General features: G+C 47.3%; 1 protein-coding gene across 1 annotated transcript in view; it reads left to right on the top strand.

The window, feature by feature from the left end:
- Window positions 1–24,757, top strand: part of LOC138666740 (polycystin-1-like) — a 279,344-nt gene that overhangs the window by 68,464 nt on the left and 186,123 nt on the right. The window contains exons 4-7 of the mRNA XM_069754924.1: window positions 5,209–5,280; window positions 5,377–5,448; window positions 6,854–6,993; window positions 12,203–12,468. Coding sequence (XP_069611025.1) covers window positions 5,209–5,280; window positions 5,377–5,448; window positions 6,854–6,993; window positions 12,203–12,468 — 550 coding nt within the window. The remainder of the gene's footprint in view (window positions 1–5,208; window positions 5,281–5,376; window positions 5,449–6,853; window positions 6,994–12,202; window positions 12,469–24,757) is intronic.

Raw genomic sequence — 24,757 nt, 5'->3', positions numbered from 1 at the left:
AGTGTATAGCACAGCCCACGCAGTACATTGCGCATCCCACGAATTACATTGTGCAGCCCACACAGTACACGTTGTATATTGCCCAGCCCGCGTAGTATATTGCGCAGCCCGCGTAGTATATTGCGCAGCCCACGTTGTATATTGCGCAGCCCACGTAGTATATTGCACAACCCACGTAGTATATTGCCCAGCCCACAGAGTACATTGCGCAGCGCAGGTTGTATGTTGCGCAGTCCACGTAGTATATTGCGCAGCCCACGTTGTATATTGCGCAGCCCACGTAGTATATTGCCCAGCCCACGTAGTATATTGCACAGCCCACGTTGTATATTGCGCAGCCCACGTAGTATATTGCGCAGCCCAGATTGTATATTGCGCAGCCCACGTTGTATATTGCCCAGCCCGCGTAGTATATTGCGCAGCCCACGTTGTATATTGCGCAGCCCACGTAGTATATTGCGCAGCCCACGTAGTATATTGCCCAGCCCACAGAGTACATTGTGCAGCCCACGTAGTATATTGCGCAGCCCACGAAGTATATTGCGCAGCCCACATTGTATATTGCGCAGCCCACTTAGTGTATTGCCCAGGCCACGTAGTATATTGCGCAGCCCACGTTGTATATTGCGCAGCCCACATTGTATATTGTGCAGCCCACGTTGTATATTGCGCAGCCCACATAGTATATTGCCCAGCCCACGTTGTATATTGCGCAGCCCACGTAGTATATTGCGCAGCCCACGTAGTATATTGCGCAGCCCACGTAGTATATTGTTCAGCCACGTAGTATATTGCCCAGCCCACGTAGTATATTGCGCAGCCCACGTAGTATATTGTCCAGCCACATAGTATATTGCCCAGTCACGTAGTATATTGCCCAGCCACGTAGTATATTGCCCAGTCACGTAGTATACAGCACACAGCCACGTAGTATACAACACAGAGCCACATAGTATACTGCCCAGTCATGTAGTATATTGGCCAGTCACGTAGTATGCACCATATCCATGTTAAAAAAAAGAATTAAAATAAAAAATAGTTACATAGTCACCTTCTGGAGCCTCCGGATCGAAGCGTCCAGTTACCGATGCTCCTCGCACGCTCCGGTCTGAAGATTGCATTGCGGTCTCGCAAGATGATGACATAGCGGTCTCGCGAGACCGCACTTCATCATCTCGCGAGACCGCACTGCATGTAGCGGTCACCGGGGCGTCGCGAGGAGCATCAGTAACCGTCCGCTTCGATCCGGAGGCTCCAGAAGGTGAGTATGTAACTAATTTTTATTTTTTTTATTATTTTTAACATTCGATATTTTTACTATTCATGCTGCATAGGCAGCATGAATAGTAAAAAGTTGGTCACACAGGGTTAATAGCAGCATTAACCGAGTGCGTTACACCGCGGTCAACGCTGCCATTAACCCTGTGTGAGCGCTGTGACCGGAGTGAAGTATGGAGCGGGCGCTGTGACCGGAGGGGAGTACGGAGCGGGCACTGTGACCGGAGGGGAGTACGGAGCGGGCGCTGTGGATGGATACCATGTTTTGGCTTAAGTGGTTTTCCTTTTTGGATGCTGCTCTTCCCGTGGTTGTTCCTTCCCGGTGAAAGACCTGACTATTTATTGCTTGCGTTGAGAAACACGTGATGGTGTCTCCGCGGCTTTTCTACATGTAAATTCTAAAACTGACCTGCCATTATGATTCTCCATGTCATTACGAGTTTTTAATGACATGGAGGCATCACCATGAACGGGAGCTTTGTGAGCATTGGGAAGGCTGCGGGGGAAGCCGGAAGGTGAGAATCTTACAATTTTTTATTTTTTTATTATTTTTAACATTATATCTTTTTCTCAGAATTTGGACACAAATTGTACTCCTCTATCAGAAACAACATTCAAAGGCATGCAACTGCACCACGTTTTCAACAAACAACCTCGATAGCGTTTCAGCATTAGGCAGGCTTGTCAAAGGTACAAAATGCACCTGTTTACTGAATCTGTCCACAACCACCCAGACCACAGTTTTGCCATTGGAAGAAGGTCAGTGATAAAGTGAAATGAGTCCAAGGTCTATCCAGAATTGGCAATGGCACCAATTCCAGCCGGTTATGGGAGGTCTTAGTATGGGCACAAGTATCACAAGCAGACACAAACACAGCAACATCAGAGGCCATAGATGACCACCAAAACAGCCTAGCAATAGCTCTTTGGGTGGCTGAGATTCCAGGATGTCCACTAAGAGCAGAATTGTGGAACTCCTGGAGCACCCTCAACCGGTACTGAACAGGGACGAAGAGCTTGTTATCAGGCAATGATGGGGGAGCAAGAGATTGAGCCTCACAAATCTCCCGCTCCAATGCTGAGGACACTGCTGTCACGACCACCCCATGCTGAAGAATGGAGGAAGGAGGTTTGGGAGGTGATATTGGATCCAAGCTATGAGACAAGGCATCAGCCTTGACATTTTTGGAACTAGGTCGAAAGGTGATGAGAAAATGAAAGCGTTAAAAAAAAAAAGTGACCACCTCGCCTGCCTAGGAGTAAAACGTTTGGAAGACTCCAATATAGGACAAGTTATTGTGCTCTATAATCACCGTTATCCAATGAACAACCCCTCCAAAAGTGCCTCCATTTTTCAAAAGCCAACTTTATGGCCAACAACTCCCGATTCCTGACATCGTAATTTCTCTCAGCGGGAGAGAATTTCGTAGCAAAAAGGCACAGGTCTCAGGTTAGTCAAAGTGGCGGGTCCTTGGGACAACACCACCCCCCACCCCCACCTCCGATGCGTGCACCTCAACAATAAACAGTTCAGATGGATCGGGCTATATCAATCAGGAGTAGACATAAAGCATTCCTTTAATGAAGAAAACGTCGCCACTGCTGGAGCTGACCAGTTTTTGAGATCAGCCCCTTTATCAGTAAGATCCGTGAGGGGCTTCACCACCTGTGAAAACCCCTTAACGAATTTCCTGCAGTAATTGGCAAACCCCCAAAAATGCTGAAGACCCTTCGGGTCTCTGGGTTGCACGCCATCCACAATGGCCCGTACCGTCCCAAGGTCCATACGAAACCCCTTGGCAGACAGGATGAACCCCAAAAAGGACAGCTCTTTGACAAAAAATTAACATTTTTCAGGTTTAGCAAAAAGAGTTCTCCCATAACCTCTTGAGAACTGCAGATATATGACCCATGTGATCCTGTTTGTCAGATGAGAATACCAGGATATCATCTAAGTAAACCACCATAAAGCGCCCAAAGAAATCAGAAAATACATGGTTAATAAAATTCTGAAAGATGGCTGGCGCGTTAGTGAGACCAAAGGGCATAACCAAATCTCAAACAAACCCTCAGAGGTGAGAAATGCTGTTTTCCACTCATCCCCTTCCAGAATACGGATAAGATAATATGCTCCCCTGAGGTCCAATTTAGAAAACCACTTGGCTCCACATAATTGGTGATACTAATCAGGGATGCACGGGAGGGGATAAATATTTATCACTGTGTCCCGAGGACTGCTCACAGCAAGACCAGACCTGCAACACAGCGGGGAGGCCACCCCCAGGTGGCAGCAGAATAGTCAAAACAAGCCGGGTCGATATATGACTGTAGCGCAGTACAAAAGGAATAAGCAAACACAGAGTCAATAACAAGCCAAATGGGTCAGTACCAGTCAGCAGTAGATATGCCAAAGACAAGAGACAAAACAACAGGTCAGGGTCCAAGCCAAGTCAAAACCAGTGAGTCAATACACGAAAGGGGAACACAGAGTTGGAAAGGGAGGGGGGGATAAACAGATCTGGGTTCAGTAAGCAAACAGTAGGACAAATAAGGGCAAACGGAGGCAGCTACACATGCCATAGGCAGAAACTATAACTGACATGGTCTGCAGGACACAGCAGAGATAAATAGCAAACCTGAGACCAGAGTGAGGCTGAAAAAGTTAACCCCTGGCATGACCAGACCGCACAAAGGGGAAGACAGGACTCAAACCTGGTCTGGATCATGACAAATTGTAAGTACACAGTGTTATATAGTATGATGATTACAATATATTAAGAGGATAAAAACTTTGATGTGAGGAGTGCTTCTTTAATCACCTTAGCCTCTCATCAGGGTTGACAACTGTCCATAAATTCCAAAATAGTTAATAAAGATAAGGCATATTTATGTCTCTCCGTAAAGTCTTTTGATGTAAAGTGGTATCTGGACAGGTTGTGGACGGTAGGTATGTGTCCCTGAGGTGCCAAGCCTCAGTGATGTAGGACCTGGAGATGCAGGCTCTAGCACACATAGTGCTGAGAGGTGTTTTAATGGACCAGGATTATGGGTTCAGGTTTTACGAACAGCTGAAAGAGCTGGGTGAGATCAGTTGCTCACTTACCTCCAGTCCCATCTTAGGTCTGACATGCACTGTGAGCTGTGAGGTCTTATATAGACAGGTGTGCGCCTTTCCAAATTAAGTCCTATCAGTTTAACTAAACACAGATGGACTCCAATGAAGGAGTAGAACCATCTCAAGGAGGATCACAAGGAAATGGACAGCATGTGACTTAAATATGAGTGTCAGAGCAAAGGGTCTGAATCCTTATGACCATGTGATATTTCAGTTTTTTTTATTAAATCTGCAAAAATTACTACATTTCTGTTTTTTTCAGTCAAGAAGGGGTGCAGAGTGTACATTAATGAGAAAAAAATGAACTTTTTTGAATTTACCAAATGGTTGCAATGAAGCAAAAAGTGAATGAATACTTTCCGTACCCACTGTATGTGTGTCCCATGGTAACAGCAACAAGCATGCTAGTTCTGTGTTGTCAGATACCTCCATCTAACCTCTATTATACCTTACATTCAGCAGGTTGACAAAACGTAGTTGACAGATAAAAGGTGGCATGACTGAGAAATCAATAGATGAATTTCACTATGGCCATGATTCACACATCAGTACTTTTGGTCAGTATTGTATACATCAGTATTCGTAGCCAAAACCAGGAGTGGAACAGTCAGAGGAAAAGTTTAATAGAAACACATCACCACTTCTGTATTTATCACCCACTCCTGGTTTTGGCTACAAATACTGAGGTAAAATACTGACCAAATACTGAATGTATGAATGTAGCCTATCAAATATGGCAACTATAGTGCTGAATCAGTGGATCTGGATCTATTACAATAAAAGGATATTTACCTGAACATTTCCTATTCCTTCAGGGACCTCTCTGGAAACCAGTTGAGTTTACTACACTCAAAGGACTTTAATGGGCTCCACAACATAAGGAACCTGTGAGTACTTAGTAGATGGGAGATGCAGTATTCTAATGATGGTTCTGTGTACATATCACATGCATAGTTCTTCTGTTCTACGTTTTCTCCCTTCAGAAATCTAAGTCACAACAACATTTGGATAATTGAGGAATTCTGGAATGATTTCCTTCCTGGACTGCAGACTTTGTGAGTACTATTATATATAAATCATAGATTGTTCCCAAATATTCTTATGTCTTAATTATAATTTTCATAAATCAGGCATTATCAACCCATATCCCATTGTGGTCCTAAAATACGATTATACAATCCTCAACTTTGACATCTCAATAATAAGAAAGAAAAGTCTTGGATTTATGAAAATCCAAGGATGGATACACATAGTAATGAAAATGATTGAAATGGAAGCAAAATAAAAACATTTCAAATTATTCAGTATTGAGTATGAGCACTACGTGCAGAAATCCCCACACTTAAACACCTTGATATGGTTCTTAATGACTGTCTGAGGAATGTTTTGCCATGCTGACTGCAATTGGGCAATCATCAAGATCCACTGCTGGCAGCTCCTTTTACATTTGCTGTCCAATGATGTCTCAGATGTGCATGATGAAAGACAAGTCCGGAGACACTACAGGCCATGGTAGAAGGTTTAGTCCATGCAGGCTACTCACAGAAGCTCAAGCAACATGTGGCCTGGTGTTGTTGTGTTGAAAAATGTCTCCTGGGAAACTTTGGAGCATTGTCCTTACTACTTTTTCTAATATTCATTGATTGATTGAGTGTACAATAGGGTTTCCACTTTCCAGCTGCTTGGTATACTGCAATCCAGATTGTAATATTTGGAGGCCTCTGTTAGTATTACAGTCTACTCACAGTCACAACATTTACTGAATATACATTTACACAGCTTTTATTGTCTTCAATTGTATGATTAGATTTTCCCAGTAACCATTTTACTGCCTTAGAAAACCACTATACTCTACTGATACTATTGTTTATTAGTGGCTCATTGATGTAACCTGTTTGAAGCTTGTGGAACCCAATGCAAATTCTTAAACAGGGCCTTTAACTATTACTGGCCTTAAATAGTATTAGTCTTCTCTTACAGGCTAGAAGGACCTTTTGAGCCCCTGTAGATTGCAAGGCAGGTGCAACTGTAACCCCTTCACCTACTTACGTAGCTTACACTATTGTGCATTACTGTTTATGAAAAACATATTGTTGGCTATGATGGTCCTATGAATTAGAGCCCCCTGATAATAATTAGGTGGTAAATTAAAGGGACAATCCTGTTATCCAGCTCTATAACCACGCTACCATATCACATCTTGACATATATGGTATTTTATGATGGAAACATTAATTTCATAAGTATAGTAAGCAGAGGTGCTCAGCCCTGTTGCCAGAATGGATGCAAAGTAACTTTGACACTCTAAATTATAACAATGCTCTACATAATGAAGGTAGGGGGCAGAGTAATTGCTTAAAGCTCCAGAACAATTAGGTTTTGCTTCAGTGAAACGTATAGTCACTTTCTAGTCCTCATTATCTTGGTATTTTCAACCACACTGTTATTATTTTATTGCAGGGATCTATCTGGCAACCGTGTACCATGTGGCTGTCCTTTGCACCGTTTCATTTCTCATTTGGCAGCAGGAGTAAATTTAATCATAGACCCAGAGACAGAGCGTTGCATTCAGGAGACCAGTTTATCTTTGCTTCCCTGTGGTAAGCTACAAGGAAAGAACCATTAAAGTACCAGGCTAAATACCAGTTTAAATATCTGCATAACAGGGCACAATATGATTTTCTTTTCACTTTTTACTTGGTCTTCCATCAAACTGCCAATTTGAGAAAAATCCCTAATAAATATTCTGGAGAAATTGGCAAGTCCTAGAAAAAGCTGCAATGCTTTAAGGTCATGAGGTTGAACTCAATTAATCATGGCCTTCACCTTCCTAGGATACATGTTAAGCTGGAGTCACACATACCGTACAGAAAAAATCAGTCCGATTTTGACGGCCGAGAATCGCACAAATGTTCCCGAACAGTGATCCGTATGTAATCCGTTTGCAATGCGCGGAGGCGATATCCTCGCATCTAGTAACAGTGTGACATCCGTATGGCTTCCGTATGCAATGCGATTTTAACATGATCTTTTACATACAGCAGTTCTCTCTATGTAAAAGCTCATGTTAAAATTGTAAAACACAACTGTAAACATCGTTTTAAAACCAAATAATCTTCAAAACACATACTGTATATATAAACACTGCTCAAAGAAATAAAGGGAACACTAAAATCCCACATCCTAGATATCACTGAATGAAATATTCCATTTGTAAATCTTTATTCATTACATAGTGGAATGTGTTGAGAACAATAAAACCGAAAAATTATCAACGTAAATCACAACGAATATCCCATGGAGGCCTAAAGTTGGAATGATGCTCAAAATCAAAGTGGAAAATGAAATTACAGGCTGATCCAACTTCAGTGGAAATGCCTCAAGACAAGGAAATGATGCTCAGTGTGTGTGGCCTCCACGTGCCTGTATGACCTCCCTACAATGCCTGGGCATGCTCTTGATGAGGCAGCGGATGGTCTCCTGAGGGATCTCCTCCCAGACCTGGACTAAAGCATCCGCCAACTCCTGGACAGTCTTTGGTGCAATGTGATGTTGGTGTATGGTGCGAGACATGATGTCCCAGATGTGTTCAATTGGATTCAGGTCTGGGGAATGGCCGGGCCAGTTGTGAAGAAACCAGATTGTATCTTAATTACCCAGACAGCTACGTTTTTGCATAAACAAAAGAACTGTTTTTTTTATCTGTATATTGGCTTGTGAATTTAAGTGTTTATGTCTGGTGGGTCAAAAAGACAGACTGCCCACTGATATACTATCTAACATACTGTGTAAGTCTGTAATAGTGACTGTACATTGAGTGGGTTAAGCTTTGTTTATTGATGTGTGCTTATATGCTAATAGTGCTACTTATATCTTGATGTTGAACTAAAGGACACTGGGTAATTCTAAAAATAGCTTACATGCCTTGGGTATAAATTGACTCAGAGATCACATCCTGGGAGTCTGAAGTAATACAGGGCTACCAGCCAGACATTTGGCAAACCACCCAAGAGACAAGAGAAAGGCCTGCAGCCAATTCATGATGGCACCATCACGAGGGACAATGATCTAGGATTCTATAGGATGCAACCTAGGAGTTTTCGGCTCCGGTTGGAAGGACACAGATCTGATCCAGTGACCATCTCTGCATCATGGACAGTTCTTGGTCATCTCCCTATACTTGTCGCTGCCCCTTCTCTGTGCGTTCATCCACAGATAGAATAGCGACCCTGGGAGCTCTGACATCATGTCAACTGGCTTTGGACCTGGTATGGACTCTATGGACAGTTCTTGGTCATCTCCCTATGATTGTCGTTGCCTCTTCTCTGTGCGTTCATCCACAGATGGAGTAGCGACCCTGGGAGCTCTGGCATCATGTCATACTGGAAACACGTGGAGACGCAGTGATATTTTACATGCGCCCATGTACCCATACAATTCCAGGCATGTTGGGAATGCTCTGTTTGCTATTGTGTGCTGTGGTTCAATAAAGTATTGCCGCCCTGTTTTACCTTAACTGTTGTGAATTCAGCTTTTGGGCTCCCTCCGGTGGTTGTAGAGGGTAATGCAGTTGTGCCTGGACTGCAGGAGTGGACAGGTGTATCTACTAATTGCAAAACTGACTGGGGTATATAGCTTTGCAGGATCCTTTAGTCAGTGCCAGTTGTCCATTGTTCTTGAAGGATTCACTTCCCTGCTGGTCTCTCCAGTTTGCTGTGCTTTTCTACAAAGATAAGTCCTGGCTTTGTTTTTGCTGTCCACCTGCTATGGACCTTATAGTTCTGTGCATTTTCATGTTTTTGTCTTGTCCAGCTTAGTCTGTGAAGGATTTTTTGCAGCCTAGCTATTTCTCTGGAGATGCAGATATACCCCCATGTCTTTAGTCAGATGTGGTGATCCGTATTGTCTGCGGTGGATATTTTCTAGTGTTTTTATACTGACCGCATAGTTCTCTGTTCTATTCTTTCTTTTTAGCTAGTATGGCCTCCTATGCTAAAATCTGATTTCATATCTGCGTATGTTATTTCCCTCTCCTCTCACAGTCAATATTTGTGGAGGCTATCTATCCTTTGGGGATTTTCTCTGAGGCAAGATAGGTTTCCTGTTTCTGTCTTTAGGGGTAGTTAGATCTTAGGCTGTGCCGAGGGGTCTAGGGAGTGTTAGGTATCCCCCACGGCTACTTCTAGTTGCGCTGCTAGGTTCAGGGTTTGCGGTCAGTACAGGGACCACCTTCTCCAGAGTCCGTCTCATGCTGCTCCTAGGCCACCAGATCATAACACTTAACCCTGTGTTGTCTGTGTAGTGTATTGCCCACTGGGAGATAGAGCGGGCGTTCAGTGGTATGAGCCATGGTCCACGCAGTCTTGCTAAAGACAGCCAGGCCAGCGGACAAGAGCACCCACTGACCCCGCTTCTCTGTAACACCAGTCCATAGCTTCAATGCCTTCATCTTGCAGGAACTGCTGACACACTCCAGCCACATGAGGTCTGGCATTGTCCTGCATAAGGAGGAACCCAGGGCCAACCGCACCAACATATGGTCTCACATGGGGTCTGAGGATCTCATCTCAGTACCTAATGGCAGTCAGGCTACCTCTGGCGAGTACATGGAGTGCTGTGCGGCTCTCCAAAGAAATGCCACCCCACACCATTATTGACCCACTGCCAAACCGGTCATGCTGAAGGATGTTGCAGGCAGCAGATCGCTTTCCATGGCGTCTCCAGACTGTCACATCTGTCACATGTGCTCAGTGTTAACCTGCTTTAATCTGCGAAGAGCACAGGGCCTGCTGGAGGTCATTTTGCAGGGCTCTGGCAGTGCTCCTCCTGTTCTTCCTTGCACAAAGGCTGAGGTAGCAGTCCTTCTGCTGGGTTGTTGCTCTCCTACGGCCCCCCATGTCTCCTGGTGTACTGGACTGTCTTCTCGTAGCGCCTCCAGCCTCTCGACACTACGCTGACAGACACAGCAAACCTCTTTGCCACAGCTCTCATTGATGTGCCATCCTGGATGAGCTGCACTACCTGAGCCACTTGTGTGGGTTGTAAAGTCCGTCTCATGCTACCATGAGTGTGAAAGCACAGCCAACATTCAAAAGTGACCAAAACATCAGCCAGAAAGCATTGGTACTGAGATGTGGTCTGTAGTCCCCACCTGCAGAACCACTCCATTATTGAGTGTGTCTTGATAATTGCCAATAATTTCCATCTGTTGTCTATTCCATTTGCACAACAGCATGTGAAATTGATTGTCAAACAGTGTTGCTTTCTAAGTGGACAGTTTGATTTCACAGAAGTTTGATTCACTTGGAGTTATATTCTGTTGTTTAAGTGTTCCCTTTATTTTTTTGAGCAGTGTAGTTTACAACCGGGAGCGGTGCTAATGCGACCTGTCCGGCTGTAAACTACTGGGGAATTAATGAAATGATGGGAGCGGAGCTTCAGTGACTAGTGGTGACGTCACTTAAGCTGTGCTCCCTCAAAACCTGAACTCAGATGAACTCAGATGAACTCTTGAGCATGGGAAAATCCCAAAGGGGGTGGTTTGCCAATCCCAAAGGGGGGTGGTTGCTTGGTATGTAATTGCACAAAGAAGACTTGTATGTGGCGCTGTTCACACAATGGAAATGCATAGCATCCAGGTTAACAGTCTATTAGTTACACCCATACTTATTAGATCAGGCAGGCTGCCCAGCGCTATCCAGATGCATCCCATATGAACACACACCACAGTTTACAAGACCAAGCAACCACCCCCCATTAGGATTGGCAGGCTGTGAGTGGTTGTCTCATCAATATTTTTGTATTTTTGCACCTGTGTTGCCGCCATCTTAACTTCATGGGTCCACTGCATCCTGATAGTGCATTTGTTTGGAGGCCTGGGCAGGTAAGCATCTCTGCCTTTTGCTAGTGTTTTTTTTTCTGGAGAAACCAACTGCACATCAGAAGAGACAGGCGTCAAAGCTACTGCCGGCAGCAAAAGGCTCTGGGAAGCACCATCACACTAGAAAACTGACCCTGCAATTGGGACTGTGGCGTTTCTAGTTTCTGTTGCTCCCTGGCCAGATCCTGAACTACCTGTGTCAGACTCGTCACCTGATTGAACAGTGTTCAAATAGGATCCATACTAAAAAAGAGTGTCAGGTCAGTTGTAATGGGATGCTAGTCACTACTCATGGGCAAACCATAGGACTTGGTAGTCAAGAGGTACAAGGTCATTTACAAAGAAAGAAAGATAATATAAAGGCATAGTCAGCTCACAATCTGAGGTCAGGATTCCAGGAATATAGCGGATCAAGACAGAGGGGCTAGACAAATGGATGGTCAGAAACAAGGTCAAATGTTGGGTAACAATAGATCTGAGACTGAGCACAGGAACACAAGTCACAAAAACACCAATGAGTATAAGCCACAACTGGCAGTAACTGAATGCAGAGAGCCAGCTAAATAGTCAGGTAATCACTCCGAGCAGGAAATACATGGAGGAAACCCTAGCTCTGATTGAGCGGCGGAGTTATCGTTCAACACACTGACAGCTAAGCACACCCCAGCCTCTGATTCCAGACACACCGATAGGAGAAATCGTGACAGTGGGCAGTTGGCCATAATATAGGAGTAACATTCATTCTGAATGTCGCTACCTGACGCAGATTCTGCTACTGTCTGCCTCCTGCTGATTACTCAAGTGGTCTGCTATAGTAATATGGGGAACGGCTTGCATTATGAAATAATCTAGACAATTATAGGTGCTTGGTTACATAATCATATTCTCATTGTTTCTATGTGTGATAATAATTGTTCTTTTTTTCCCAGCAGATAAATATGTCTCATGTTTAAGGGGACCCTCTGACACGCCTGTGCATTATTCTCTTGTGACACCAATACCTTTCCCCGATGAAGCCTGCCTTGCTCTTTGTTTTCGTCATGGTTTCTCTTATTATGCTAAGGATGATATACAACGATGTCTTTGTGGCTCTGTCACATCACAAATCAACAGCTCCTGTGTGGAAATATGTTCAAAAAGTGGGGATGGCAACTCATGTAATAAAACTATCATCCAAGAGCTGCAATTTGTCAAGGTGAAAAATTACATCTGAGTGTTTTTTTTTTTAATAAAAAAATTGCATACCTGCCTGTCATCAGTGCTATAGAGGAGGCTTTGAAGACAGGGAGGTTAGGTAAAAAAACACTTGTGTGTTAGATGGCCAAGGTTTTGATACTACTGCCAACAACTGGTGACTAGGGGTGTATTTACTTTTTTGTTGCTATTTGCACAAAATCATGGAAAAACTGCTACAGTTATGTGACAAGTTGGGGAAAAAAAACAACACAAAGACACCAGTAAATCAACCCTCAGGCTGGAGTCACACTAGCGTATTGCATCCGATGCGAGAGCAATTTCTCCATCTCCTCCATTGCCGGGGTCAGCGTATAATGCACATCACTCGGATGATATCTGAGTGATGTGCGTTGTCTCACTGGCACCCATAGGCTTATATGGGTGTGAGTGAGCTGAGAATCGGCCGAGTGTCGGTGACAATCGCAGCATGCTGCGATTTCACTCGCACCGAGCTGTCCCATTGATGAATACTGGTCAGAGTGCTATGCAATGTTTTATCGCATAGCACTCGTCCGTATTCATCGCTAGTGTGACCCCGGCCTTAGACTACGTTCACACACAGCAGTTATGTTGCATCTTTAAACTGCCGTTGCCATGTACCACTACAGTCTTAACACTCTTTTCCCACACAATAACTTAATCTTGCACATAATGTAATGGCCGTGAGGTCTTGCAAGTGAAACAGCTTTTTCTCTGTAAGACTAAGTGATTGTGCTGGGGAAAAGTGAAAAGGTTACAGCGGCACAGGACTGCTGGAGTTTAGCACCATGATCGTTGTGTGTGAACACTACCATAGTAGATTGGAGTTAGACTTTGATATTGAAAACTGTTCTAGCAAACATTCGGTCTTCCTGGGTTATTTGACATAAAAATAATTTATTTAGGATAAGAGTTACAATTAAAAAGGGATATGTAAAGAATGTTGCGCACAAGAAATAATGAAACAATGGATAAGCAAAATATAAACAATCATTGATTTTCAAGGACCTTTAGCCTTAAAATACGTCAAGACACTCAGTTTCTGTGAGTACATTTTATGTAGAGAATATAAGTTTATGGATCATTCCATGGATATCTGCAGGCCTAACAGGTTTCTTTAGCTGACGTGAAAAAAACCTTGATTTTATAATGTGGTTATATAGCTGACATATAACAAATAATATAACTTAACAGAGCAGGTGGAGGTGTTGGTCTGCTCCTATCAACCAAACGTGTACCTTCCAAGTTATCCCCCAAATACCCTCATTTGTCTTCCCTTCTTTTGAAGTCTATGCTGTCAGACTCTACATCAGGGCCGGACTGGGACTAAAATTCAGCCCTGGCATTTGAAGTTACACAGGCCCACTTGTCACATGGTGACTGTATAATATCTTTGTACACTTGCAGGCAGGTCCGGTTTTAGGCAAAGTAGGGCCCTACGCCTAGGCAAAGTTTAAAATGGGGCCCCAAATGCTAACATATTGCACATCTCACAAAAGCATTTCAGTTGTATTTACAAGCGCTGAGTTCAGGCCACTAAATGAGTTTCATCAACAATACTGAAGTTGTTCAACACTTGTTTCCCGGCCTCTTTCCACCAGCTGAGGAATAATGATGGGACAGAATGATCACTAATAGATCACTAACAGATTACCATACAGTATCATGTTATCAGCAGCACATCTACAGTTTACACCAGCAAAAACAATCTGAATATGCAGCATTTTACTTGTTTAGTAAAATACACCCCATAGTCCTCCATATATTATAATGTGCACCACAGTCCTCCACATAGTATAATACACTCCCTATTGTCCTCCATATATTAAAATACACTGCTCAGTCCTCCATATAGCATAATGCACTCCTCATAGTCCTCCATATAGCATAATACACTCCTCATAGTGCTCCATATAGTATAATGCACCCCATAGTTCTTCATATAGTATAACGTATTCCCCATAATCCTCGATACAGTATAATGCAGCCCACATATAGTATAATGCAGCCACCACCCTACAGAATATAATGCAGCCACCCCAGAGTACAATGCAGCCACTCCATAGAATATAATACAGCCTACCTCCCCATAATATATAATGTAGCCCCCATAGAATATAATGCAGCTCCCCATAGTATAACACAGCCTCCCCATAGGCCCCACAATCCCCCCACAATAGTATTTAACAGCCACATAGTATATAACACGGCCTCCCCATAGAATATAATATACCCCCCATAGTATATAGCACAACCCGTATAGCAGATAACACAGCCCATGTACCACCAAAAACCATTCCTCTAAATAAAGGCACAACGATCCTCTCCACAACTCAATAGCTATAACCAATAGAGATGGTGAAGTAAACACGATCACTAGTAAATATAAATATCTGCTCTTTATTATATGTTTAGAAAAATACATTAAACAATAACAATACATATACATATATAGAATTGTCAAGACTAATATATAAATAGTGACAACAGAGATGGAAATCCAGAACACTCTGCTATCAATGGACTCTCTAGTGCAGCAACAAAGACATCCAATCTGAGAACTCCCATAGATACCCTCACTAAAAAAGTCCCAAGTCAGAAGAAAATACTATCAATAATAAAAGCGCTACAGCGGACTATAACTACACATACATAAACAATGGGCATAGGCCTCTAAGTAGTATAGTATACACCCAGAGTATAGCGGGTAATCAATAGAGAGGCTCTACCCCCCCAGAGGCTATATCCCATCTCCCTTATAAATAACTATGATGTGTCCATACCTGCAGCCATAGTGAGGGTAAATACGCGGCTCCCAGATGACCCCGACGCGCGTTTCGCTGTCCTGCAGCTTCGTCAGGAGGTGACGTTGATAGAGAGAGTCCATTGATAGCAGAGTGTTCTGGATTTCCATCTCTGTTGTCACTATTTATATATTAGTCTTGACACTTCTATATATGTATATGTATTGTTATTGTTTAATGTATTTTTCTAAACATATAATAAAGAGCAGATATTTATATTTACTAGTGATCGTGTTTACTTCACCATCTCTATTGGTTATAACACAGCCCATGTAGCAGTATACAGCACAGCCCACATAGTAGTATACAGCACTGCCCACATAGTAGTATACAGCAGAGCCCACATCTCTCCTCCCCCCCTAGAATGACCCCACAGTCCAGTAAGAAAAAACACTCCTCACCTCCCCTCGTGCCTGCGATGCACCCTGCTCCTGTCTCGGCGGCTGCCGCTGCACTGCCTGGGACACAGTGAGTGCGCGCGCACCTGCAGTGTCAGAGGCAGAGCGGGGAATGATGGGAGAGGGAGCGTCAGGTGACGTTCTCTCCTCCATCATTGCATTCAACTGTACCTGCGTTATAGACGCTGGCATAGTTGAATGTGGCAGTGGCGGCGCTGGGGGGGAAGGGTGAGTCAGCGTACAGCGGCCCACTACTGTCACTGACCCTTCTGGCATTTGCCAGAACTGCCCGATGGCCAGTCCGGCCCTGCTCTACATCCCTTTCTCCATGCGAGTGGCGGTGGTGTATCACCCTCCTGGCCCCTCTCATCAGTTCCTGGATCACTTTGCCACCTGGTTTCCACATTTTCTCTCCTGTGACATCTCCACCCTCATCATGGGTGATTTCAACATTCCCATTGCTTCTCCCCTCTCCCCATCTGCTTCTCACCTTTTATCTCTAGCCTCCTTTTTCGGCCTCTCGCAGCATACTAACTCTCAAATGCATGAAGTCGGAAACTCACTCAACTTGGTCTTCTCCCAGCTTTGCTCAGTGGACGATTTCACAAACTCCCCTCTCCCTCTCTATGACCACAACCTTCTTTCATTCTCTATCAAGAACTGCCATCCCACTCAGGTCACCTCCACTCTCCACATTTATAGAAACATACAGGCCATTAACACCCAGAAACTTATGAAAAACTTGCAGTCCTCATTGGCCCCTATCTCCTCCATCTCCTGATTCTGCACTGAAGCATTACAATGAAACCCTGCAAAGTGCCCTGGATGAAACTGCACCTCCTATACATAGAACAACAGATGGCATCAACCGTGGCACACGCTGCAAACATGTTTCCTACAGAGGTAATCCAGGTGCGCCAAACGTCTGTGGAGAAAATCTAATCTACCCGAAGATTTCATCCATTATAAGTTCATGCTTAAAACATACAACTCTGCCCTCCACCTCTCCAAACAAACCTATTTTAACACCCAGATCACCTCACTGTCCAATAACCCTAAACGTCTCTTTGACACTTTTCATTCCCTACTCAACCCAAGAGTGCAGGCCCCAACCATGGATCTCCGCTGACGATCTGGCCAATTGCTTCGAAGAAAAAATTGACCACATCCGACAGGAAATTATCTTCCAATCCCTTCATACCATGCACTGTCCTCCCTCCCCCACTGCATCTAGTTCACTCTCTAACTTTGAACCAGTTAAAGAAGAAGAAGTAGTCAGGCTCCTTGCATCTTCTCACCTGACCACTTACACCAGTGACCCCAATTTGTCACATCTCCTCCAGTCCCTTTCCCCTGCTGTCACCTCTCACCTAACAAAAATATTCAACCTTTTTCTCTCTTCCGGTATCTTTCCCTCCTCATTTAAGCATGCCATCATACATCCATTACTTAAAAAAAATCCCTCGACCAAAACTGTGCTGCTAATTATAGACCTAATCTTCCCTTCATCTCTAAACTCTTCGAACGCCTGGTCCACTCACGTCTTATCCGCTATCTCTCAGATAACTCTCTTCTCGACCCTCTTCAATCTGGTTTCCGCTCTTTACACTGTACTGAAACTGCCCTCACTAAAGTTTCTAATCATTTACTAACAGCTAAATCTAATGGTCACTACTCCATGCTAATTCTCTTGGATCTCCCCGCAGCATTCGATACTGTGGATCATCAGCTCCTCCTCACTATTCTACACTCCATTGGCCTCAAGGACACCATTCTCCCCTGGTTCTCCTCCTATCTCTATGACCGCTCCTTCACTGTATCTTTTGCTGGCTCCTCCTCCTCTCATCTTCCCCTTACTGTTGGGGTTCCTCAAGGATCAGTCCTAGGCCCCCTCCTCTTCTCTTTGTATGCTGCCCCTATTGGACAAACAATCAGTAGATTCGGTTTTCAGTACCATCTCTATGCTGATGACACCCAATTATACACTTTTTCTCCTGATATCATGCCTGCCTTTTTAGAAAACACCAGTGATTGTCTTACCGCTGTCTCTAACATCATGTCCTCACTAGTGTTGAGCGATACCTTCCGATATCGGAAAGTATCGGTATCGGTTTGGATCGGCCGATATTCAAAAAATATCGGATATCGCCGATACCGATACCCGATCCCAATGCAAGTCAATGGGACCAAAATATCGGAATTAAAATAAACCCTTTCTTTCCTTGTAGGTTCATTCTACATGAAGGAAAACAACTAAGAATAATGTAGGATGTATTGTGGGAGGTGGCGGAGACATTAAAGGCAATGAGGTTTAGCCCAATCAAATAGAATAGCATGTTTTTTGTTTTTTTTAAGACGTTTGGAGTGAAAAAGATATTGAGTATGTAAATTTTTTTTTATTTTGTCAGATATTGATGTTTCACTATTCCACGCCCTTCCCCTTCTTTTTTTTTCTTTTTTTTTTTTTACTTTTCCCACACTTTCATCTTCATCATCATCAGCATCTTTGACATCAACTTCTTCTTCACCTTATTCATCTTCTTCTTCATCTTCTACCTATTTTTTTTTTTATTACATTCTTCATATTCATTTTATTCAACTATTATTATTCTTCCTATTCTACATATTCTTTTTATTCCACTGTTATTATTCTTCCTATTCTACTTCTTCATCATATTCTCATTTGTGACAGGCATTCCCGTAGTTGTTATCTATAAAAGTTGGAAGATTACACCTTCCGTTCTGCCAGTCACAAAAGTTACATTTGTCCGCGTTCAGTTTGGCCTGCAGCATCAGGCTTTATCCAGGGGCACCACGAGGAGGAACGGACTCACCCCCATACACTGCTTAGTCTTCTTCTGCATATAATTTAGATAATATCTTTTGCTCTGATATTAAGTCTTATGCTTAATGTTCTTCTGCTCTTTGTTCTGCAGCCTCTTGTTCTTCTGCTTCTCGGTCTTCCATGTCGTCGTCTCCAGGGTCGTCGTCTCCAGTGTCGTCATCTCCGCCGTCGTCGTCCCAGCCGTCGTCGTCTCCGCCGTCGTCGTCGTCATCGGGGTGGTCTTCCGGGTCGTCGTCATCGGGGTGGTCTTCCGGGTTGTCGACGTTAGGGTCTTCAACTTGGAAATGTAGCAGAAGGTACAAGAAGGCTGAGAAAATGCCAAGAACCAGCTGATGGAACTGGAACTCGGATGGCTACCCGAAGGTTCAAGAGCCTATGGAACTACCGAGGACCAGCTGACGTTACTGGAACCCGGTTACTAAGCAGGAGGTACCCGTGCTAAAAAGCACTACCAAGGACCGCCTGACGTTGGCGGAACTCGGATACCCAGAAGGAGGCACCTAAGCCAAAGGCTCTGCCCGGAACCAGCTGACGTTACTGGAACCAGGATGGGGAGCAGAAGGTACAAGAGCAAAAGACACTGCCGAGAACCAGCTGACGGTACTGGAACCCGGATGGGTAGCCGAAGGTCCAAGAGCCAATGGAACTACCAAGGACCAGCTGACGTTACTGGAACCCGGTTACTAAGCAGGAGGTACCCGTGCCTGAAAGCACTACCAAGGACCACCTGACGTTGGTGGAACTTGGATACCCAGAAGGAGGCACCTAAGCCAAAGGCTCTGCCCGGAACCAGCTGACGGTACTGGAACCAGGATGGGGAGCAGAAGGTACAAGAGCAAAAGACACTGCCGAGAACCAGCTGACGGTGCTGGAACCAGGTGGTGGACCCGAAGGCCCACAGGAGAGGAGAGAACAGCTAGGCCGCGAGGCAGCCGCAGTTACCGAACCCCAACAGTCCTACAGGGGGAGCTGGGCCTACTGGCACTACAGAACCAGCCTTGACTACCAGTTCACGCAGCCCACATAGGAAGCTCCTAAACTGGAGGCACCCTGGAGTTGGCTAACTCGACCGCACCACGACGGGGCAAGCATAGGCGTCTCAGTGAAGTTGACACAACCCGGAAACAGCTGACAGTGCTGAAACCAGGCTTGGCACGAGGGAGTACCTGTGACAAGAACACTGCCGAGAACCAGCTGGCGGTGCTGGAACCCGGATGCGTTGCCCCAGTGTGCAAGAGCCAATGGCACGACCGAGGACCAGCTGACGGTGCTGGAACCCGGTTACTAAGCTGTAGGTGCCCACGCTTAAAAGCACTACCAAGGACCGCCTGGCATTGGCGGAACTCGGATACCCAGGAGGAGGCACCTAAGCCAAAGGCTCGGCCCGGAACCAGCTGACGGTGCTGGAACCAGGTGGTGGACCCCAAGGCCCACAGGAGAGGAGAGAACAGCTAGGCCGCGAGGCAGCCGCAGTTACCGAACCCCAACAGTCCTACAGGGGGAGCTGGGCCTACTGGCACTACAGAACCAGCCTTGACTACCAGTTCACGCAGCCCACATAGGAAGCTCCTAAACTGGAGGCACCCTGGAGTTGGCTAACCCGACCGCACCACGACGAGGCAAGCATAGGTGTCTCAGTGAGCTTGACACAACCCGGAAACAGCTGACGGTGCTGAAACCAGGCTTGGCACGAGGGAGTACCTGTGACAAGAACACTGCCGAGAACCAGCTGGCGGTGCTGGAACCCGGATGCGTTGCCCCAGTGTGCAAGAGCCAATGGCACGACCGAGGACCAGCTGACGGTGCTGGAACCCGGTTACTAAGCTGTAGGTGCCCGCGCTTAAAAGCACTACCAAGGACCGCCTGGCGTTGGCGGAACTCGGATACCCAGGAGGAGGCACCTAAGCCAAAGGCTCGGCCCGGAACCAGCTGACGGTGCTGGAACCAGGTGGTGGACCCCAAGGCCCACAGGAGAGGAGAGAACAGCTAGGCCGCGAGGCAGCCGCAGTTACCGAACCCCAACAGTCCTACAGGGGGAGCTGGGCCTACTGGCACTACAGAACCAGCCTTGACTACCAGTTCACGCAGCCCACATAGGAAGCTCCTAAACTGGAGGCACCCTGGAGTTGGCTAACCCGACCGCACCACGACGAGGCAAGCATAGGTGTCTCAGTGAGCTTGACACAACCCGGAAACAGCTGACGGTGCTGAAACCAGGCTTGGCACGAGGGAGTACCTGTGACAAGAACACTGCCGAGAACCAGCTGGCGGTGCTGGAACCCGGATGCGTTGCCCCAGTGTGCAAGAGCCAATGGCACGACCGAGGACCAGCTGACGGTGCTGGAACCCGGTTACTAAGCTGTAGGTGCCCGCGCTTAAAAGCACTACCAAGGACCGCCTGGCGTTGGCGGAACTCGGATACCCAGGAGGAGGCACCTAAGCCAAAGGCTCGGCCCGGAACCAGCTGACGGTGCTGGAACCAGGTGGTGGACCCCAAGGCCCACAGGAGAGGAGAGAACAGCTAGGCCGCGAGGCAGCCGCAGTTACCGAACCCCAACAGTCCTACAGGGGGAGCTGGGCCTACTGGCACTACAGAACCAGCCTTGACTACCAGTTCACGCAGCCCACATAGGAAGCTCCTAAACTGGAGGCACCCTGGAGTTGGCTAACTCGACCGCACCACGACGGGGCAAGCATAGGCGTCTCAGTGAAGTTGACACAACCCGGAAACAGCTGACGGTGCTGAAACCAGGCTTGGCACGAGGGAGTACCTGTGACAAGAACACTGCCGAGAACCAGCTGGCGGTGCTGGAACCCGGATGCGTTGCCCCAGTGTGCAAGAGCCAATGGCACGACCGAGGACCAGCTGACGGTGCTGGAACCCGGTTACTAAGCTGTAGGTGCCCGCGCTTAAAAGCACTACCAAGGACCGCCTGGCGTTGGCGGAACTCGGATACCCAGGAGGAGGCACCTAAGCCAAAGGCTCGGCCCGGAACCAGCTGACGGTGCTGGAACCAGGTGGTGGACCCCAAGGCCCACAGGAGAGGAGAGAACAGCTAGGCCGCGAGGCAGCCGCAGTTACCGAACCCCAACAGTCCTACAGGGGGAGCTGGGCCTACTGGCACTACAGAACCAGCCTTGACTACCAGTTCACGCAGCCCACATAGGAAGCTCCTAAACTGGAGGCACCCTGGAGTTGGCTAACCCGACCGCACCACGACGAGGCAAGCATAGGTGTCTCAGTGAGCTTGACACAACCCGGAAACAGCTGACGGTGCTGAAACCAGGCTTGGCACGAGGGAGTACCTGTGACAAGAACACTGCCGAGAACCAGCTGGCGGTGCTGGAACCCGGATGCGTTGCCCCAGTGTGCAAGAGCCAATGGCACGACCGAGGACCAGCTGACGGTGCTGGAACCCGGTTACTAAGCTGTAGGTGCCCGCGCTTAAAAGCACTACCAAGGACCGCCTGGCGTTGGCGGAACTCGGATACCCAGGAGGAGGCACCTAAGCCAAAGGCTCGGCCCGGAACCAGCTGACGGTGCTGGAACCAGGTGGTGGACCCCAAGGCCCACAGGAGAGGAGAGAACAGCTAGGCCGTGAGGCAGCCGCAGTTACCGAACCCCAACAGTCCTACAGGGGGAGCTGGGCCTACTGGCACTACAGAACCAGCCTTGACTACCAGTTCACGCAGCCCACATAGGAAGCTCCTAAACTGGAGGCACCCTGGAGTTGGCTAACCCGACCGCACCACGACGAGGCAAGCATAGGTGTCTCAGTGAGCTTGACACAACCCGGAAACATCTGACGGTGCTGAAACCAGGCTTGGCACGAGGGAGTACCTGTGACAAGAACACTGCCGAGAACCAGCTGGCGGTGCTGGAACCCGGATGCGTTGCCCCAGTGTGCAAGAGCCAATGGCACGACCGAGGACTAGCTGACGGTGCTGGAACCCGGTTACTAAGCTGTAGGTGCCCGCGCTTAAAAGCACTACCAAGGACCGCCTGGCGTTGGCGGAACTCGGATACCCAGGAGGAGGCACCTAAGCCAAAGGCTCGGCCCGGAACCAGCTGACGGTGCTGGAACCAGGTGGTGGACCCCAAGGCCCACAGGAGAGGAGAGAACAGCTAGGCCGCGAGGCAGCCGCAGTTACCGAACCCCAACAGTCCTACAGGGGGAGCTGGGCCTACTGGCACTACAGAACCAGCCTTGACTACCAGTTCACGCAGCCCACATAGGAAGCTCCTAAACTGGAGGCACCCTGGAGTTGGCTAACTCGACCGCACCACGACGGGGAAAGCATAGGCGTCTCAGTGAAGTTGACACAACCCGGAAACAGCTGACGGTGCTGAAACCAGGCTTGGCACGAGGGAGTACCTGTGACAAGAACACTGCCGAGAACCAGCTGGCGGTGCTGGAACCCGGATGCGTTGCCCCAGTGTGCAAGAGCCAATGGCACGACCGAGGACCAGCTGACGGTGCTGGAACCCGGTTATTAAGCTGTAGGTGCCCGCGCTTAAAAGCACTACCAAGGACCGCCTGGCGTTGGCGGAACTCGGATACCCAGGAGGAGGCACCTAAGCCAAAGGCTCGGCCCGGAACCAGCTGACGGTGCTGGAACCAGGTGGTGGACCCCAAGGCCCACAGGAGAGGAGAGAACAGCTAGGCCGCGAGGCAGCCGCAGTTACCGAACCCCAACAGTCCTACAGGGGGAGCTGGGCCTACTGGCACTACAGAACCAGCCTTGACTACCAGTTCACGCAGCCCACATAGGAAGCTCCTAAACTGGAGGCACCCTGGAGTTGGCTAACCCGACCGCACCACGACGAGGCAAGCATAGGCGTCTCAGTGAGCTTGACACAACCCGGAAACAGCTGACGGTGCTGAAACCAGGCTTGGCACGAGGGAGTACCTGTGACAAGAACACTGCCGAGAACCAGCTGGCGGTGCTGGAACCCGGATGCGTTGCCCCAGTGTGCAAGAGCCAATGGCACGACCGAGGACCAGCTGACGGTGCTGGAACCCGGTTACTAAGCTGTAGGTGCCCGCGCTTAAAAGCACTACCAAGGACCGCCTGGCGTTGGCGGAACTCGGATACCCAGGAGGAGGCACCTAAGCCAAAGGCTCGGCCCGGAACCAGCTGACGGTGCTGGAACCAGGTGGTGGACCCCAAGGCCCACAGGAGAGGAGAGAACAGCTAGGCCGCGAGGCAGCCGCAGTTACCGAACCCCAACAGTCCTACAGGGGGAGCTGGGCCTACTGGCACTACAGAACCAGCCTTGACTACCAGTTCACGCAGCCCACATAGGAAGCTCCTAAACTGGAGGCACCCTGGAGTTGGCTAACCCGACCGCACCACGACGAGGCAAGCATAGGTGTCTCAGTGAGCTTGACACAACCCGGAAACAGCTGACGGTGCTGAAACCAGGCTTGGCACGAGGGAGTACCTGTGACAAGAACACTGCCGAGAACCAGCTGGCGGTGCTGGAACCCAGATGCGTTGCCTTGCCTATTAAAGATTGTCTTCCTAGAGCCCCAACTAGCGGTGTTGGAGCAAAGGGTAAGCAGGGGGAGATGAGTGTAGGCCGAAGCCTGCACTGGAGGCAGCTTTGTGTCTGCGTTGCGTTTGCAGGACACTTTGCCGGCTACACACTGGGGGAACAGCTGGCGTTGCTGAACCCCACTAACACAATGGCGTGTGTTTTTCTCTGTGCAGCTAGCACTTGCGGGCAAAAACTAGCGATGTTAGAGCCCGTGTTGAAGCAGGAGGAGGAGGAGAGGAGCAGAGTGTAGGCCGAAGCCTAGTTGAACCAATTTCAAAGGAAACCTTTAACCCCCCCCTCAGGTGTTACAAAGTACAAGAGACACACCTTGTGCAGTATTAATGCTGCACAAGTGAAAGGTTGCTCTATTAATTTGTCTACTTGCACACGCTGAATGAAAGACATACACAATTTACCCCATTCTACAGTCAAACTGTAGTGGATGCGTGACTTGGTTTTTTGATGAGACGCAGCACAGGTGTCCAAAATAACGCCTTGGTGCTTGGCGCAGCTTCCTGAGCGTTGTTATTTGCTGTACAGGAGTCTGCGCTCTTGTGTTATCCCTTGGCAATGCCCTGTTAGCGCTGCCCATCTTATGACATCATTTCATGTTGGCCGGTGCGGTTAACGATGGCCATAAATCCCAGACCCACAGTGTCTTTTCATAAAGCCACACTGCG

This window comes from Ranitomeya imitator, chromosome 2, assembly GCF_032444005.1.
Source record: "Ranitomeya imitator isolate aRanImi1 chromosome 2, aRanImi1.pri, whole genome shotgun sequence".
NCBI lineage: Eukaryota > Metazoa > Chordata > Amphibia > Anura > Dendrobatidae > Ranitomeya > Ranitomeya imitator.
Note: the sequence above shows the minus strand (reverse complement) of the source record. Positions and strands in the feature narration are given on the sequence as shown.